Below are 20,459 nucleotides of genomic sequence, written 5' to 3' on the forward strand. Positions count from 1 at the left end.
GCCGCTAGGCCCAATACCCCCGTCCTGCCCGCTACCCCTCCAGCTCGGCGGCCGGCTCCCCGCACCTACCGGTGGGGGCAGATGCCGCCCCTAGAAATGTGCCGCCTGAGGCAAAAGTTTCACCCCGCCTCATGAGCGGGCCGGCCCTGGATATACAGTGATGAGGTGGGTTCACTGAACACAACAGTTAGGTATATGTTGTGATGAGGTGGGTTCACTGAACACAACAGCTAGATATATATGCTGTGATGAGGTGGGTTCACTGAACACAACAGCTAGGTATATGCTGTGATGAGGTGGGTTCACTGAACACAACAGCTAGGTATATGCTGTGATGAGGTGGGTTCACTGAACACAACAGCTAGGTATATGCTGTGATGAGGTGGGTTCACTGAACACAACAGCTAGGTATATGCAGTGAGGTGGGTTCACTGAACACAACAGCTAGGTATATGCTGTGATGATGGTTCACTGAACACAACAGCTAGTTATTATATGCTGTGATAAGGTGGGTTCACTGAACACAACAGCTAGGTATATGCTGTGAAGAGGTGAGTTCACTGAACACAACAGCTAGATATATGCTGTGATAAGGTGGGTTCACACATGTTTGCTGTGTCCCCCACGTGGCTTGTGGCAAACTGCAAACAGGATTTCCTATGCTTTTCTGTTCACAATGGCTTTCTTCTTGCCACTCTTCCATAAAGGCCAACTTTGTCCAGTGCACGACTAATAGTTGTCCTATGAACAGATTCCCCCATCTGAGCTGTAGATCTCTGCAGGCTCGTCTAGAGTCACCATGGGCCTCTTGACTGCATTTCTGATCAGCGCTCTTCTTGTTCGGCCTGTGAGTTTAGGTGGACGGCCTTGTCTTGGTAGGTTTACAGTTGTGCCATACTCCTTCCATTTCTGAATGATCGCTTGAACAGCGCTCCGTGGGATGTTCAAGGCTTTGTAAATCTTTTTGTAGCCTAAGCCTGCTTTAAATTTCTCAATAACTTGATCCCTGACCTGTCTGGTGTGTTCTTTGGACTTCATGGTGTTGTTGCTCCCAATATTCTCTTAGACAACCTCTGAGGCCGTCACAGAGCAGCTGTATTTGTACTGACATTAGATTAAACACAGGTGCACTCTATTTAGTCATTAGCACTCATCAGGCAATGTCTATGGGAAACGGACTGCACTCAGACCAAAGGGGGCTGAATAATTACGCACACCCCACTTTCCAGTTATTTATTTGTAAAAAAAAATGTTTGGAATCGTATGATTTTCGTTCCACTTCTCACATGTACACCACTTTGTATTGGTCTTTCACGTGGAATTCCAATACAATTGGATTCATGTTTGTGGCAGTAATGTGACAAAATGTGGAAAACTACAAGGGGGGGGAATACTTTTGCAAGCGACTGTATATTGTAGTTTAGCTAGTAGTGTTTTATATTGTTGTAGTTAGTGTGTGTCAGTCTGTGCTGTCTGTGAGCTGTGACAGTCTCTGCTGCAGCCTGCAGCAGCTCCGCTAGTTAGGTGTCTGTGTCTTTGTGTGCTGCTGTTTGTGCACATAGGCCAGCCTGCTATTGCCTTAGCTACACAGTTAGGAGGATTACTGACTGTGTATATTGTATTGTGTAGTTATTCAGTAGTACTGCAGTGCTAGTTGTGTTAGGCTAGTACTGTCTGTGTGAGTGACTACTGCATTTCTGCTGTGTCTTGAGTGTCAGTGTGACAGACCGTCCGTTACTGTGCACACTGTGTTCTACTGTGCTCTGTGTCACCCCCCCGATTTGAATAAAGTACCCCACATCCATCTGGTGACATCATCAAACGTGCACTATGTCTGCTGGCACTGGCAGCCGGGGGAAGGCCATCAAAGGTAAAAAGAGAGGGAACATTGCTGGCACCGTCACCGGCAGCAGTTCTGCCACACTGCCCATTCAGCCGGTAGCCACTGGCCGTGGATGCACTGGGCGCCAAGCTGATAGGGGGAGTCACGCTTCAGAGGCGCAGCAGCGTGTAGCGGCAATTTTTCAACAGGGTAGGCGGCGCAAATTGGAGGAGAAAGATGCCGAGCCTGTGATGCAGCTAATGTTGGATGAGCAGGGCACCAGCAGCTCTACAACAGAGAGCTCCACCCCCACCACCACTCCTGTTCTCAGGAGCAGCAGCAGCCGCCCAGCAGCAGTGCATGGGGACTCGTCAGTCATGTCGACCCCAGCGGGCAGCCTACCCTCAGTGAGTGCTGAGTTGTTTAGTCCAGACCCCGGGAGCGCAATCAGGCCTGTTACCACTGAGGTTGAGGGGGATATTCTTTCCCAAATGTGATATGGGGCTGAGTCACAGATGGTGACGGTGGTTGTTGGGGAGGGGTCCTACTCCTTGCCTGATGTGTCAGCAGAAGAGGAGTTGGGGTCCGCAACATCCCAGCAGTTGTTTGTGGAGGGGGAGTCTGATGATTATGATGATGAGGTGAAGGACATAGACTACCAACCACAGGAGGGGCATGTTAGCTCCTCTTAATCTGAGGAGGATACGTCGGTGGGTCTGTCACGGAGGATCATGGAAGAACTATTTTCTGCTGCCACCTGCCCACCCACTCTCCTACCAGCTATTACCACACTACAACTTGTAACTACTTCCTCCTCCTGCTGATGTCTGTGTTTTACCACCGCCAGGGTACACAGAAAAAGGCGCTGTGGCTTGCAATGTGCCACTACCTACCTATTATGCCATCAACACAAATATAACTATGGTGTTATTAAGATAAAATATTTCCACAAATGAAGTAAAAAAAATATTACAAAAGAAAGGAAAACCAAGACACATAATATAATGATAGAGAAGAAGAGGAAGAAGATATAGAAGAAGAAGATATAGAAGAAGAAGATATAGAAGAAGAAGATATAGAAGAAGATATAGAAGAAGATATAGAAGAAGATATAGAAGAAAAAGACGAAGAAGAAGAAGATATAGAAGATGAAGAAGAAGAAGATATAGAAGAAGAAGAAGATATAGAAGAAGAAGAAGAAGAAGAAGAAGAAGATATAGAAGAAGAGGAAGAAGATATAGAAGAAGAGCAAGAAGAAGATAAAGAAGAAGAAAAAGATAATTGAAGAAGATACAAGAAGTAGAAGATGAAGAAGATTCGAGTAGAAGAAGATATAGAAGAAGAAGAAGATATAGAAGAAGAAGAGGAAAAAGAAGAAGATATAGAAGAAGAAGAAGATATAGAAGAAGAAGATGAAGACGACGTAAATGAAGACTTCCAACTTACAACCATTTTGGACACACCTTCTCATGCAAACACTTTTCATGAAGTTAATTTACTATTTTCGATACCTTTTTTATAACTACTACATCACCACATAATCACTTGATGTTTTTCTTCATAAAAAAAGGTGATTTCATGCATCATTGACCTCCAAGACAAGTTTTAAAAGCTATTTAAGGCCAGCTCAAATATTTTACTCAAATACAGACTCGGATAGTGACGTCGGATATCCGAGGTCGAATCGGATATTCGATTAACTCGAATATCGAACTTCGAGTGAATTCGGATAGTTTACTATCCGAATTCGACCAAACTCGAATAGGATAATGAGGTATTTGATCAACACTGGTGGTTAGCTCTCTCGCCTTGCAGCACTGGGTCGATGGTTCGAATCCCAGCCAGGGCACTATCTGCAAAGAGTTTGTATGTTCTCTCCGTGTCTGCGTGGGTTTCCTCCGAGCACTCCGGTTTCCTCCCACATTCCAAAAACATACGGATAAGTTGATTGGCTCCCCCTAAAATTGGCCCTAGACTACAGTACTTACACTACATAATATAGACATGGCAATGGTAGGGATTAGATTGTGAGCTCCTTTGAGGGACAGTTAGTGACAAGACTATATATATATATATATACACTGCGGCGCTGCGTAATATGTCGGCGCTATATAAATACTAAATAATAATAATAGTAATAATAATAATTCATGAGGAAGTAGAAACACTGCACATGCAAGTAACATGCTGGTTCCCCCCCAGTCATAACTTAATACAAGTGTCGCCCCCCTCCTCTATCAAATGCCAGTCAGCTTGTGCGGGTAATTTGTTAATTGTGCCAGCCTGAATGCACCGCAACTGATGTCATGGATCCCCGTGTCTCCAATCTCCACCCCCCTCATTGGCATAGGCTACATGGTGTACAGCGGGAGCGGGACACCAGTCTGACGTCATAGGAACGAGTCCATTAGAGGCATAAAGGGGAATTCTGCCGGCGAGGAGCGGTGAGTGAAAAGCTCCCGCTCCAGCAATTCACCGATCAGCATATGCTAATGGGGGACAGACAGCAGGCATATACTTTGCTGCTCCGCTCTGCCGGCGAGGACGGGTGAGGGAAGGCTCCCGCTCCCGCTGTACACCATGTAGCCTATGCCAATGAAGGGGGTGGAGTTTAAAGACACCGGGATCCGTCACATCAGTTGCGGTGCATTCGGCCGGCACAATTAACAAATTACCCGCACAAGTTGACCGGCATTTGATAGAGGGGGTACTCGGGGAGGGGAGCGACACTGGCACTAAGTTAAGGCTCGAGTATAAGCCGAGACCCCCACTTTTGGGAACATTTTTTGGTCCCAAGATCTCGGCTTATACTCGAGTATATACGGTATATTTGCAAAACAAATCTCTCTACCTCCTTTTGATGATTGTATATTCTAACATATTGTCAGTCAACAGGAATAGAGTCTGAAGAAGTTTTACTAGCTGAAAGCTTACTTTTTTTCTTTTACATTAGCCAATAAACTGGAGCTTGTATTTAACAGACAGGATGTTTTGAATCAGGATAATAATCCTGTCAGTAAGATACAAGCTCTAGTCTGCAGCAATGCTTAGCTACTAATGCTGGGAACACACGTTTCGCTTTTGCGGCAGAATCGTTCTGATAGATGCCTTCGATAGATAAAATTCCATCATGTCCGATTCTCCGCTCGATTGTTTTCTGCTCGATTTCTCATAGAAGTGAATGGAAAAAAGATAAGAAAAACAAGCAGAAGATAAGAGATTTGAGCAGAGAATTGAATGGTTAATAGATCGTGCGGAGAATCGAATGCAAAAAATGTATTGTGTGTTCCCAGCATAAGATAAGGAATTACACACTAAAGATGTGCAAACGAAAAGGCGTTATCACTGATAAGAGGCGACCAACGACTGATAAGGCACAGCTCAAGTCAATTCAACTGTTGGATTGACTTGACAAATGACTGAGAGAAGTGGTGTCCAACATAGCAATGTGTACAGAAGTTTGCTCTCTCAGTCGATCGTCAAGTCAATCCAACAGTTTAATTGACTTGAGCTGCGCCTTATTAGTCGTTGGACGCCTCTTATCAGTGATAACGCCTTGTCTTTTACTTGACAAAAATTGTCCAACTTCTTCAAGTTGCTTGATAATCATGCATTTAAAAGACTTTTGTTGAGCGTGTGTGTGAGGCTTCAGCTGTGAGCCTTCAGCGTTTCTCTCCATCCTGCCACTTCCCCCTCCCCTTGCTTGTAGAGTCGTGAGAAAGGCTGGGGGCTGGAATGATTTGTCTGTGATCTGTCCACACAGGAGCAGCTTGCTAGCAAGTAAGGATTAAAGCATGCCAGCAAACTAGCCAAGTACATCTTTAGGTAACTCTTCTTCAATAATAGCACCATCATTTGGACAATCTGCTCTGCTCAAAAGCTTCTGAGTTCTGTTTCTGATATTTACATTTGGTTCCTATCATTGCTGAACTAGTTAGCTTAATTTTATATCACCTGAGTTAGGCATAATATATCTAAGCAACAAATACAAACATTGATTTTGATCACCCAAATGGGCCCCACCAGCCAGCCATCGTGACCCCTTTGTGCCCCCCCCCCAAAAAAAGTTAGGTGTTCCCCCAGTGTTAGGTAACCCCCCAAATATAGCCAGGTACCCCACCCCCCAGTATTAGCTGACCACCCCCCTCTCCAAGTATATGCAGGTGTTAACACCCAGTATTAGGATGATCCTGGTGACACCAAGACATTAAAGATCGCTTAGCTAACTTTGCATAACTCTGCATTTGGCCAGGCCAGGGGGGTTCTCGCCTCGGCAGGCACAACAGGCCCGCTCTCAGGGCTCTGCACCCAGAGACCACTGCCTCCCAAGCATCTGCCTCGGCCCGGCCCTGATTATCAGCAAGCATATAGTGCTATCTTCACCAGCAGTCTGATGGCATCATCTGTGCACTCCTGTGCAGCAACTACTCATGTCTGGGGCAGTATTCATCATACTGCTACATAAACTTTATTGCTCTTCTATAAAGTGAACTCTTCATTACCTAGGCTTGTTATTATATGCGGATGACAGCAGATCCTCTGTGCCACATGGAAGAATCCCATGCTCTGCTTACAGGCTTTCCATTTAACAGAGACAGCCTGGAAATGTGGGCACACCTAGACCTGTTGGTTGAGCGGCGCTGGGTGGGAGACATGAAAAAAATGCAGGTTAGCGAGAGTCTGCTGCAGATGAGAGCAGCCTGCGAGGAGGAAGACGTGTCCTCACCAGCTGCTTCACAATGGAGAGATCTCTGCTGTGTGCACTGCTGTCTCTGATCCTTTACTTGTCTCCTCCTATCGCTATCGCAGGTAAGAGATTCTACACGCTAGATGCTTCTATTGCTTCCATTCTATACATACTTTTCCAGCTGTAAAGCTAGCCATAAACAGCCCACACCAGGGGTATAACATTAGACCCTGCAAGGGATGCAGCCACAGGCGGATTCAGAAACTGCAGGGAGCCCTGTGGGGGAGAAGTTTATTTTCCTCTCCTGAGAGATTGACAACTAAGGGCACAGAGAGAAAAAGCTTTCTGCTCTCTGCACAATTGTTCTAATGACTACATTTGCTCAGCCACAGATAAGGAATCATTAAACATTTTACAGACAAAGATTTGTAGACAGTCCCTATTCAGTGTTCAGCAGGCTCTTGTGTACAGTGCCCAGCAACCAACCTCTCTACCCCTCCTCAAGTGTTCTGTACTGTAGTGATGCTGAAGAAGTCCCTGCTCCATCAGAGATGGACAGAGTGAGTGTCATAAGCTGAGTTTGGGAGCGCACTCATTTGTTGGTTTTCTGTATGCGTTTTCTGCACACTGTGTGTGTCTGTATGTGTGAAAACCTGCATGTTTTATCACAGAAGTGAATGTAATTGATAGAGAAAAGGCCTGCAGTGCTTCACTGCTGTCTGTTTTATCTGCATGGGGAAACACATTCAAGTGTGCACTAGCCAATTGAATAACATTGGTTCTCAGTTTACCTGTGCAGAAAGTAAATGGTGGGGGGAGGGGGCCCATCCAAAGTTTCCCAGGGGGCCCAGTGATTTCTAGTTATGCCCCTGCCCCACACTGACTAAAAACAGATCGCTCCTCAATTTGAAATTAATTTGGCAGTAGAAGTTAATGTACCACTTTGCCCCACTCAGTCTTGTTCAGCTTTTGGTGCACAACATTATGCAATGCTACATTGCTATGTGGCCAACAATCCCTGCTTGTTGAAAATGTGTTGCTGTGACTGTTACCTATTTAAAGTGTGGTGAAACTCAAAGTAAAAATCATATTAAAATGAAAAACATACCCTGAAAGCGGGCCTGAATTCAGCACTTCCTCTTTGCTCTAAAAGATGAGCACCAGCATACTAACCTTTAAAGAAAAACATTTATTTGTTACAGTTACAAATCCTGCAAGAAATCTGCAGTGTATCTATTTCCTGCTTTCATGGAAGCAGACATATTGTTAACATCCTGTGCTTACAAATAAGCTGCTCTGCCGTGGCAGAGGAGAGTCATGAGCTCACACAGCTGAAGAGATCAAATTACACTGGTGATTAGTCACAGATGAGGGGGATTAAACTCTCTAAATACATTCAGGTTGCATTTCTCTCTGTTTTCTTTCTGTCCCGTGCAAGAGTTTAGGTTCACTTTAAAGGGAAACCGAGGTGAGAGTGATATGGATACGTATTTCCTATTTTAAACAATGCGAGTTGCCTGGCTGTCACCTTGATCCTGTGTCTCTAATACTTGTATCCATACTTAACCCTGAACAAGCATGCAGATCATGTGTTCTGGACTTAATTCTGACTAGATTAAACACATTCTGGTTTCTGGGTTGTGACTCTGTTGGAATGTGTATTTAGCAACAACAGTCTATTATGTATATAAGATACATTTCCAGCTATAACAACAGGGGGCAGTGTGTTCTAGTGAAAAAAGTTTTACTACATCCTGTTTCTGTAAAAGAAGCTGTAAATGAAATTTATTTGTATTCTTGGTGTGTATTAGCTAAGAGCAACTAGGCATGATGTCTGCAGAGTAATATCACTCTCACCTCGGGTTCACTTAACAAAAAAATATATATATATATATATATATATATATATATATATATATATATATATATATATATATATATTATATATATATATATATATATATATATATATATATATATATATATATATATATATATGTATGATCTGCAGCTGCCTCTGTCTCTGCTAGCTCTCAGATATTTTGCCTTATTGATTCCAGAGACAAACAGAGATGCAGATCACAAACGACCATATTTTCCAGAATATAAGACGTCCCGAACTATAAGACGTACCTAGGTTTAGAGGGCAAAGAACAGGGAAAAAATGACAAGATACTAAACCTAAGTGCATCTATAGAGCAGGGGCTACACTGACCAGCTAAACTACACTAATCCCTACTGCTCTATCAGCTAAGCTACACTACACTAGATACTACACTAACACAACACTGTACTGCCCTACAAATTCACTGTACTAAGACTACACTGTTCTAACTCTTCTCTGCACTAACACTAAACTAACATTTCCATACTGCACCTGATCCTGCAGACCACACTCCTTTCCTCCTCACTTCTGTCCTGTGAATGTGACGTACTCTCTTGCCATTCTGGGGCTGGCAGTATAGCGGGACACAGTGCTGCCTGCCGATATAACGCTCCAGATCCTTCCTACTTGTCCATACTTCCACGCCGTCGCCCCATTTTTTTGTATTTATGAAGAGCCAACATATTACGCAATGCTGGACAATAAATAGGGATACATACAATGTAAACACAGGGTGACAGACAGAGAGGTAACACACAGTTATACAACATAGCACAAGGCTATACAGCAAACAGGGTATAAAATGCATGATCATGCAATTTAACAGAGACCCAGCAATTCAAGTCTGAGTTAGTCTATGGAAAGAATGTCATAGGTGGGGTTGCAAGATCAAGAAGGACACACTAAGGGGGGGACTCTGCTAAAAGCTTACAATCTTAACGAGAGGGGGAGGGACACATAAGGTAGGGTTGTAGAAAGGGTGCTTGGCTGAGAGAGTTAAAGTGGGGTAGATGGGTTGTAGGTAATTTTAAAGAGGTGTGTTTTGAGGACAGATAGGGGGGTAGTATACAATATTCATAGCTAGAGGCAGTGTGTTTTCAGTATTAATTAGTAAGCAGTGCAACTTTGCCAGAGGTTGAAGGAAGAAAAGTCTAAGTTAGAGTGTATGCTTGCTGGAAAAATTAGTTTGGAGAAAGCGCTTAACTATTCCAAAGGTTGGAGAATGACGGGTGTGTTTTGGAAAGACATTCCAAAGGAGGGGTGAGGCATGTGAGAAATCTTGTATATGTTACGGCCAGAACCCGAAGTCTGGCCACTTCGGGTTCTGGCCGGTCAAAACGAGAAGTGGCCGGCTAATGCGGCCAATGTAAGAAATGTGGGCTAATTTCGGACTTTGGCCGGCCAGAACGCGTTGTGACTGTATGCGGCCGGCCAAGCCCAGAAGTCCTGCTCCCTCGGCTCTCCCCCTCCTGCACTGCGCTACTCAAACCTCAGATCAGGGCGACCGGACCGGAGAGGCGGAGAGAGGCAAAGCGCACAAGTGACCCGCAGGACGTGAACACTTTACTGCGGAAGCGCCAGTCATTTGGCACTTCCGCATGTGAAGTGTACTGTGTACACAGGTCCGGGCGGGTAGCGTGCGCGCTGCTCTGCCTCTCTCCGCTTCTCCCCGCCTCTTCGGTCGCCGTGATCTGAGGTCTGTGAGTAGCGCAGGCAAACACCCCTGCCATGCAAAGCGCAAGGGAAAGCCCCCCCCCCGCCATGCAAAGAATATAGTAAAGCCCCCCCCCCCCCCGCCATGCAAAGAATACAGTAAACCCCCCCCCGCCATGCAAAGCATACAGTAAAGCCCCCCCTGCCATGCAAAGCATACAGTAAACCCCCCCTGCCATGCAAAGCATACAGTAAAGCCCCCCCCCCCCCGCCATGCAAAGCATACAGTAAAGCCCCCCTGCCATGCAAAGCATACAGTAAAGCCCCCCTGCCATGCAAAGCATACAGTAAAGCCCCCCCCCCCAGCCAATCAAAGCACACAGAAAAGCCCCCCCCCCCCCCCCCCAGCCATGCAAAGCGCCTAGTGAAGCACCCCAGCCATGCAAAGTGTGCAGCCTTCCCCCTCCCCCCCCTCCCCAGCGATGCAAAGTGCACAGCGAAGCTCCCCCCCCCCCCAGCCATGCAAAGCACCCCCAGCCATGCAAAGCACCCAGAAAAGCCCCCCAGCCATGCAAAGCGCCCAGAGAAGCGCCCCCAGCCATGCACACCCCTCCTCATCTGTGACTAATCACCACTGTAATTTGATCTCTCCCCTGTGCCAGGGCAGAGCAGCTAATTTTAAAGAGCAGGATGTTAAAAAAAATGTTCTGCTTCCGTAAAATCAGGAAGTAGACACGCTGCTGATTTGTTACAGGATTGTGTATTAGCTGTGACGGTTATTATGCTGTTGTGTATCTTTCAGAGCACAGAGGAAGTTCCGAGTGCCATTCATGGTGCTGGACAGGACCCGGGATGTTCTGGGATTTGTGCCTTTTGGACTTTGGCCGACTGACTTTGGCCGTTTCTAGAACTGGCCGGCCAATGTCAGAAATTCCCAGCATTATGGACTTTGGCCGACGTCAAATCGGCCAGTTCTAGAAACGGCCGGCCAGTTCTAGAATTGGCCGATTTCTGGTTTTGGCTGTAACATATACATGAATGTGAGGGGTGATTCTAGAAAAGGACAGAAGAAGCTTGTGTGCAGATCTGAGATTGCAGTTGGGGTGGTACACAATTATAGTGTAATGTTGTGCAAATGTGTTGCAGAGGTGGCACACCTTACCCATGGTCCGGGTGCTGCAACCTGTGGGTGCTGAGCCCTGGCATCCAAAGTTACAGTATCAAGCAAAGAGTCCAGGTTGGCACACCGGTTCAAATGTAGAATACTTCGCTTTTATTGCTTCATCAGTGTATCTCACAGCTCTGAGTCTGAGTCTGTGTCACAGAGGTGCCAAGCTATCAATAGACTCAGAGCTGTGAGATACTCCGTTCGTTCATTGCCTGATGAAGCGGGATGTTTGCCCGTGAAACGCGTTGCACTTTTATGTAGGAGTATGTGAATAAATTGTTATTTTTTCTACAATCAACAGCGATTTTGGTCTGTTTGTGTGTGGACGGTCCACCACCGCCACCTAAACCGTTTTAAACCTTTTATCTTGTTTTATCCTACTGGCGCCTCTGTATCCTTGCATATCTAGATCTGCAGAAATCTGAGGAAACTTGATTGAAAGCAGGGTTACCTCCAAGGCAACCACTGTACAGGCAGGTGAGGAGATTGTCCTGTCCCCACTCAGGAATAAGAAGTCGCTCTCTGTAGATAGGAAAAAAAAGGTATCCCCCTCCACCAAGGGTGGATATAAGAACTACATAGGAGAACAGAGGCGCAAAAAGGATAAAATAACAATGATAAAAGGTTTAAAAATGCTTAGGAGGCAGTGGTGGACTTACCTCCTACAAGCAGACACTGGAAACTGTCAATTTCAGTAGATACAAACAGGGGTGCTCGGATACCCCTTTTTAAAATACAAATTGATTTGGATCCGGATACCCAAATATCCAGATCCGAATCGGATATCCGAATCTGAACTTTTTGGTATCTGGGTAAACTCAGATATCCGAACCCAATATCCTGGATATCCGGCCGGATTCGGATATCTCTATAGAAAACCGGAAGTGACCTGAAAATGGCTTAAAATGCTTCCAAAAGTCTCTTCAAATGGCAAAAACCCCTTTTGGAGGCCTCTCTCTCTCTCTCTCTCTCTCTCTCTCTCTCTCTCTCTCTCACTCTCTCTCTCTCTCTCTCTCTCTCTCTCCCTCTCTCGCTCTCTCTCTCTCTCCCTCTCCCTCTCCCTCTCTGGGACTGACTGCCTTTGAAAGGTTTTTTTGCCATTGAAGGTGGATTTGGCTTCTGCTCGGATATCTGAAGAAACTATCCACCCCGATTTCAGATTTCAGATGGGAAAGTCTATTCGGATTTTAAAAAATATCCGACTTGCTATTCAAAGTTCAGATAGTGGAAAAAGTTTGGATTATCTGGGTAGTTCGGATATCCGAAATCTTGCTGAGCACCTTGCTGATACAAATTTTATTGGCATACTCCAAAGAGGGCTGCAACGCGTTTCACAGGAGCAAACCTGCTTCCTCAGGCAATCAAACATAGGATCGCACAACAGTAACGAGTCCGGGTGACACCAGGCGCCTTTGTGACCCAGACTACTTAAATTGACAGTTTCCAGTGTCTGCTTGCAGGAGGTAAGCCCACCACTGCCTCCTAAGTATTTTTAAACCTTTTATCATCGTTATTTTATCCTTTTGGCGACTCAGTTCTCCTGCATAGTTGATGCTCACCTTCAGACAGTTTACAACAATAGTAAACTGGACATCTCTTTACAAAGTCTTCTACCTTATGTTCCAAATTCACCAATTTACTGTGCTGGACTCTCATGGTTGTGCCAAATCCTTTATACCATACAATGTAACTTTTATACAAAGAAGGATGCACAGTGCTGAAATAAACTTGAGGCTAAACTTTGTATTAGAGCTCGCTAGCTACACTACATATTACAGGGCAAACCCCTTAATCAAGAGTAAATATCACTACAACCCAATAATAATATACACCATCACAAACAGAAAATGAGCCGTGCAAAGTGTCACCACCCAGGACGTGATGTGACCAGCAACTCCATAAACCCCATAATAGCTCCAGACACTTATCAAAAAACGTAATAATTGGCGGTCCACAGAGTGTGTACTGTGCTGAATGGAGAGGGGAGGTCAGAGGCATCACTAGGGCTGGTGTCACCCGGTGCGATAACTCATGGTGTCACCCCCTCTTACCTCATGAACCTCCACCCTCGATGGGTAGTAATGTTGCTTGTTATAGTGGGATGTTAAGATGATCACCATGTGGCTCTGGTGGCCTCTGAACTCCATTATCAGCTCAACATGGAGCAGCCAAAAGGGAGAAGAGCAGGAGGGAGAAGTACATCAAATACTAGCTAGTCAGTATTTACATAGCTTACTCCACTCTCCCGTAGCCTGGAGCTTGTTGTCCGCACCTACCACACCCCCCTAATGGCGCCACTGGGGGACGTGGGAGGAAGGGTGGTACATGAGCGACTTGTTGACCCTTGTTTGCCATTAGTTGATCCAGCAGTGCAGATCAATAAGGCAGGCTGTGTGGCAGCTGTACACATGTCAGATTCTCAGTTGAGATGATGGAAAATGGTCATCTCCTTCAATAATTATCTAGCATCAATATGAGGTTTAACGCTCAACCCAAACCCAGAACTGTAATCCATCCTCACCTTCTAGTCTCTTGTCTTGGTGTGATTTGTAAAGTTTGTGAGCCTGTATGTTCAATTAAAAAGACTCCGAGCTCATCTAAAAAATAAAAGTTGTACTCACCAGGGGCTTTCTCCAGCCCAGTGCTGGTCGGGAGGTCCCACGCCGGCGTCCTGGCTCCTCTCCTTCTCCCCGCTCCGGAATGGCTATCAGGCCGCAGCCTGGGCGACACTCTCCCGAGTGTCGGGCTGCTCCTTCCGCATATGTCGCGGATTACGTCACACGCCGGCCGCCTCGTGTCATCACGGCAGCCGGCGTGAAAGTACTGCGCATGCGCGATTAAAGTGCGCATGCGCAGTACTTTCACGCCGGCCGCCGTGATGACGCGAGGCGGCCGGCGTGTGACGTAATCCGCGTCATATGCGGAAGGAGCAGCCCGACACTCGGGAGAGTGTCGCCCGGGCTGCGGCCTGTCAGCCATTCTGGAGCGGGGAGAAGGAGAGGAGCCAGGACACCGGCGTGGGACCTCCCGACCAGCACTGGGCTGGGGAAAGCCCCAGGTGAGTACAACTTTCATTTTTTTGATGAGCTCGGAGTCACTTTAAGTGCTATAGCTGACTAGTGACAGTCATGTCTAGGAGAACTCGTGGAGAAGCATGTGATTTGTATGATCAGATGATAGATTTGCAAAGCTCTTATTTGCTGAGATCACATCCTGCTTTAGCACATGATCATGACGAGCAAATCAGAGACTTACATATATATCACCTGACCAAACTGATCACATGCTTCTCCATGAGTTCTCCTAGTCATCACTACAGCTGACATCTGATACCCAAACAGGGGTGAAGCAATAGGGGTTGCAGTGGTTGCGACCACATCGGGGTACTTGGGCCAGAGGGGCCCTTCAGGGCCCTCCCTCAACTACAGTATTAGCTCTCTATTGGTCCTGTGCTCATAATAATCGCTTCTATAGATACTTTTAATAGTGGTAATCATTAACAAACTGCTTCGCCTTCCCTTCTTACACCTCTGACACTGTAGTTGCTATTGGCAGGTTGTGGTGCACCGTATCCATTGTTATGTATAGAGTGCTTGGGGGGGCCCATTGCAAAACTTGCATTGGGGCCCACAGCCAGGGGTGCTCGGATGTGCCTCATCCACGAATTCGGCAATCCGCGTGGTTGCAAAAAAAAAAATCCACATTCGGCCCCGCCGCATGCGGATTTTCGTCTGCGTCCACACAACCACGCGGATTTTCTGCCATGAATGGCATAATCACGCGTGGATTCCTGCCCGGAGGGCCCCCATACATGCTACAATCCCCCAAATTGCATGGATTATCGAGGTGATAAGGGGCAACATAACTTCAACATAAAAAATTCCAAATTTTTTTTTTTTTTTTAATGGCTTTTAAAGATAAATCACCATCATTACAGCAGTTCTAGCTTTGTATGATTCCCCATCTACCGTGATTCGCATCCCTGGGGCAACTTCCACTCCCATTCATCTTAAACGAGGCACCCGTCAGGGGTGTCCTCTCTCCCCATTGCTGTTCGCCCTTGCGTTAGAGCCTTTGGCGGTGGCGATTAGACAACATCCCAATATCCATGGATATGGTATTGATAATATTAAGCTTTCTCTGTATGCTGATGATGCTCTCCTATTCCTGACTAGACAATTAACCTCTTTACCTAATCTTTTCCATTTATTAGAGACTTTTGCAAACTTTTCAGGGCTTAAAGTTAATTCGTCCAAATCTATCCGATCAATCTATATCCACATACGATTAGATGGTTAGATTCTACTTACAGTTTTAAATGGAGTCACACTAAATTTAAATATCTGGGAATCTTTCTTACACCTTGCTTTGGAGACCTATATGGAGCCAATTTTTCACATACAACTACTCAAATTACACAACTCTTGAAGATTTGGTCTACATATAAGGTGTCATGGCTGGGCAGAAATGTTGCTTGTAAGATGATTATCCTTCCCAAATTATTATATCTGTTTCGTATGCTTCCTATAACTATATCCAAAAAATCCATATCTATTATCCAATCACAAATCAATAAATTTATTTGGGACGGTAAACCAGCTAGAGTCCGGGCACAGATTCTTTATAGACCCCCCTTGCAAGGAGGAATTGGCTTGCCGAGCCTATGGCATTATTACCTAGCCTCCAAACTTAGTCAATTGTTGGATTGGAACATAGATTCAAAGCCTCCGGCATGGTATCAGCTGGAATCTACCTCAGTTTTTCCTTTCCGCCTCAACTCACTAGCCACGATAGTTTCCAAGAAGGATTTGACAGTCCTTGCTGGCAGGAATAGGATTGTATCGTCATTGGCCAAACTTTGGATTTCTATAGCTTCTACATATAAACTTATGACTTTTCCCTCCTCCAGGATTTCTATCTTCGGTAATCCTCGGTTTGTTCCTGCTCTTAGGAACCCGCAGGTTTTCTCCTGGTGGAGGGATAAAGATCTCCACACAGCAAATAGGTTTTGGATAAGTGATGTTCCGATTACCTTTAACATGCTCAGATTTAGTAGAGACGCCCCTATGGAAGAAGCATATCGATTTTGCCAAATTAAACACTATTTCTCTTCAATCTTTTCCTCATCTCCAGTATATGACCCTACTATGTTTGAATCATTATTTTTTGGTTTTTCTCGTAGAAAAGGGTTAATCTCAATACTTTATGCTCTACTGCTAGGGCGTGATCATGATGATAAAATGTCATATATGAGAGCTTGGGAGCGGGATTTAGGTATCCAATATGATCGCACGGATTGGTCTTCTGTCTGGACTGCTGTCTCTGGGGTGATCAAATCAAACATGGTAAAAGACACGGCTTACAAGATTTTGTTTCGGTGGTATTATACACCGTCTAAATTACATAAAATCTATCCTTCGGTCCCATCAGCCTGTTTTCGGGCCTGTGGTATGGAAGGCACATTGTTGCATGTTTTTTGGGATTGCCCCATTGCACAGCAGTTCTGGAACACATGGAAATCTATGGCTAAAGAGGTATTTGGCTTTCCGATGTCCTTAACCGCTCCCCAGGCCCTATTGTATACACAGAATGATGATGTCCCAGGTAAATTTAGGCCATTATACAGATACATGTTATTGGCTGCTCAATGGTCCATTGCTTATAAATGGAAATCCACTGACCTTGATTTAGCATTGGTTACCCAACGTCTAGACCTTATGATGTTGATGGATCGAGTGTACTATCATAGTACTGAGAACATGACCAGATTTGATCTTATTTGGGAACTTTGGAGGGCTCATAGACGTCTTTAGTCAACCCTGGACATGTGTGTATACTGCATTTAACTAGTCATACAGGTAACTTATACTTCAGGACTCCTGTTTTTAATAGATGTATAAATTGAGGTTTTTGTTCTGTTTCTTTTTTATGTGCGGTGCTGGAGAGCAACTTAACTATGTTTAGAGACATTTGAGAAGGACCGATCCCTGGGATCTCTGCTGGAGGTACCCGGTGCCCCATTTCCCAGGTTGAATGGTCCGATTTTATGGGCCAAGCTCCCCGGCCGCATCCTTATTTTTTCGTTTTGTGTTTGTTTGTTTTTTTGCTTTTATTTTTAGGTTATGTTAATCAGACTCTCTTTACAAATCACTTGTATAATTGATGTGCTATTTGACTAGCATCGAATGTTGTTAAATTTGATAATCTGTTCAATAAAGCCTTTAATACAAAAAATAAAGATAAATCACCACTGTAAATGGGGCTATTAATTGGTAATACATGGTTTTAAAAAGGGATATACGCTGTAATGTCAGGCTTGGCCAGTTATCAGTTCACAGCTCAGCTCCTATGCCCCAATCTATCCCCACCTTCTTCACCCTATGTGGCGCGTCCCCGCTTGAACGGGAGGTGAGGAAACAACACCTGCCCGACTTCGGTTACACCCAGGCCTTATAGGTGCAAGGTATAGGAGCTGAACGTAGAGTGAACTATGTAACTCACCAGAACCTAACAGGAGATAAGCAGAGTCCAGTAACAATCCGAGGTCATACACGTACAATCAGAAGAATCGAGGTACACAAGGAGCAGGCGACATCAAGGTCAGGTAATCCTAGGTCGGTCCAGGCAGAGATCAGAGAATAGTCAGGGATCAGGCAGAAGGTCGGTTCAGGCAGCAGGCAAAGCGTAGTCAGATTCCAGGCAGAGGTCGGTTCACAGGTAATCAATAAACAGTAAATCACACCCAGCAAAAGCACACAGCCAAAGCTATCACGGGCAATCACAGGAAGCACTCAGCAGGTTTAAATACTTCATGCAACCAATCAGTGGTCGACCACATGCACACAGCAGCCAATCACACGCAGGCAATAATCCTGTTTAAGTGTCAGCTGAAGAGATCAGCTGACACAGGTAGCAATACATGTCAGTTGGGTGACTACTCAGCTGACTAACAAAACCTCCTGGCTGTATATTAGCTATAGCATACTGGTCAAAGTCATCGCCTCTGGCGTGAGAGGCCAGGGTTCAAATCCAGCCAGGGACAGTATTCATATTTTATATATTTATTAAACCCATGTCAGTTGACTAAACTGTCAGCTGACACTACCTCTGTCGCCGCCTCAGACCATACTGTGGTCGAGAGGAGCGAGAAAACCGCCCACCAGTATGCGCAGAGCGATCCCCAGTGCACGCATCACCAGCGGAGGATGGCCGTTGACATGCGGAAGTGGAGGTTCCGACGCAACTCTCATCATGAGCGGTCGCATTGCGGGAACCTCCAGGTGAATTCTTAACATACGCGTTAAGCAATCAAAGAGGTGAAGGCGAGTTCCAATGGCACTTGGCGGCGAAGGTACCGCTGGAGGAGGATGAGTGGCTGACGCCAAAAAGGCCCCAGAGAGGTTTTTGTAATTTGTTTTTGTTTTTTTTGTTTTTTTTTGCAGCAATTAGCAATGACATCGCAGCAGAGTTTTCAGTGGACACGGGCAGTGTGAACGCAGAGTGCAGTGGTGGTAGCGACTGAGTCAGGAGAAGGACTATGCGGGCGGTCAGTTCAGCAGCACAGAAGGACCACGGCAACATACTGGTAGTAGTAGTAGCAGCACAGCGTCATAGTGCTGGCCAAAAAATTAAATGCACCCGGTGACCCGGGCAGTGATAACGCAGACAGAGTGCATTGGTGGTACCGTGGTAGCGACTGAGTCAGGAGGAGGAGGAGGACAAAGCAGGCGTTCAGTTCAGCAGCAGCAGCAGCAGCAGCACAGAAGGACCATGGCAACATACTGGTGGTAGTAGTAGCAGCACAGCGTCATAGTGCTGGCCAAAAAATTAAATGCACCCAGTGACCCGGGCAGTGTGAACGCAGAGTGCAGCAGCGGGAAGCGACTGAGTCAGGAGGAGGAGGACAATGCGGGCGGTCAGTTCAGCAGCAGCAGCACAGAAGGACCATGCCAACATACTGGTGGTAGTAGTAGTAGCACAGTGTCATAGTGCTGGCCAAAAAATGAAATGCACCCGGTGACCCGGGCAGTGATAAAGCAGATAGAGAGCATTGGTGGTACCGTGGTAGCGACTGAGTCAGGAGGAGGAGGAGGACAAAGCAGGCGCTGGATATACAACTAGGTCACTGAAGGATGCAGTGGGCACAGTACAAGGTCACTGAAGGATGCAGTGGGCACAGCAGTGGGCACTGGATATACAACTAGGTCACTGAAGGATGCAGTGGGCACAGTACAAGGTCACTGAAGGATGCAGTGGGCACAGCAGTGGGCACTGGATATACAACTAGGTCACTGAAGAATGCAGTGGGCACACAAGGATGTCACACTGTGTAATGAGATGCTTATATGCCAGCGAGCGAGCAGTGGGCACTGGGCACGGCACAAGGTCACTGACAGAATGAATGAACAGCGCTGGCAGAGAGTGGCGGTGCCGGCGGTGTGACTGGCTGCCTGCAAATAGTACAAGTGAAGTGTATAACTGTCACTGAAATAATATACAAGTGTGTAATGAGATGCTTATATGCCAGTGAGCAAGCAGTGGGCACTGGGCACGGCACAAGGTCACTGACAGAATGAATGAACAGCGCTGGCAGAGAGTGGCGGCGCCGGCGGTGTGACTGGCTGCCTGCAAATAGTACAAGTGTATAACTGTCACTGGAATATACAAGTGAACACTGCAGCTGCACTAACCTGCCTGCCTGCACTACACACAGATAATCCCCACACCCACTACACTGACTACACTGCAGCACTGAACCTGCCTGCACTACACACAGTTAAATAATCACTAGACTCCCACACTCCCACTACACTACACTGACTACAACTAACTACAGCAATCACTCACTGACTAGCTAACTGTGTACAGTATAAGAGCAGTGTTAGCAAAAAAAACGCTTTGTTTTTAACACAATAAATGCACTTGCTCAAACAACAATGGCCTGGAGATAATCCTCTCAGCACCACAGTCTAGCAAGGACAGAGCTTTTCCATCATGGCCGCCGCTTTATATTCAGGAGGGGAGGGCATAGCTCCCCTCCTGTGATTGGATGCTAGGGCCTGGCTGGGGCCCTCTGATTGGCCTGCAATGTGTCACTTCCGCATAGTTTGACGCATTTCCGCTAACCACGACTTCAGCGCCGGGTTTCACGAGCGTGAATGCGGATTTCTGTCCGCCTTCACGCGAAGCCGAAGCAGATTTTCGTGGTTGAAAATCTATTCACGGCTTAGCGTGTCCGAGGCGG

The 20,459-nt window shown here is 46.0% G+C and overlaps 1 protein-coding gene across 1 annotated transcript in view; it reads left to right on the forward strand.

Annotated features, from left to right (window-relative positions):
- Positions 1-6,518: 6,518 nt before the first annotated feature.
- LOC137528100 (major histocompatibility complex class I-related gene protein-like) overlaps positions 6,519-20,459 on the forward strand; it is a 44,571-nt gene continuing 30,630 nt past the window's right edge. The window contains exon 1 of the mRNA XM_068249380.1: positions 6,519-6,631. Coding sequence (XP_068105481.1) covers positions 6,562-6,631 — 70 coding nt within the window. The 5' untranslated portion in view covers positions 6,519-6,561. The remainder of the gene's footprint in view (positions 6,632-20,459) is intronic.

This window comes from Hyperolius riggenbachi, chromosome 8 (assembly GCF_040937935.1).
Source record: "Hyperolius riggenbachi isolate aHypRig1 chromosome 8, aHypRig1.pri, whole genome shotgun sequence".
Classification (NCBI taxonomy): domain Eukaryota; kingdom Metazoa; phylum Chordata; class Amphibia; order Anura; family Hyperoliidae; genus Hyperolius; species Hyperolius riggenbachi.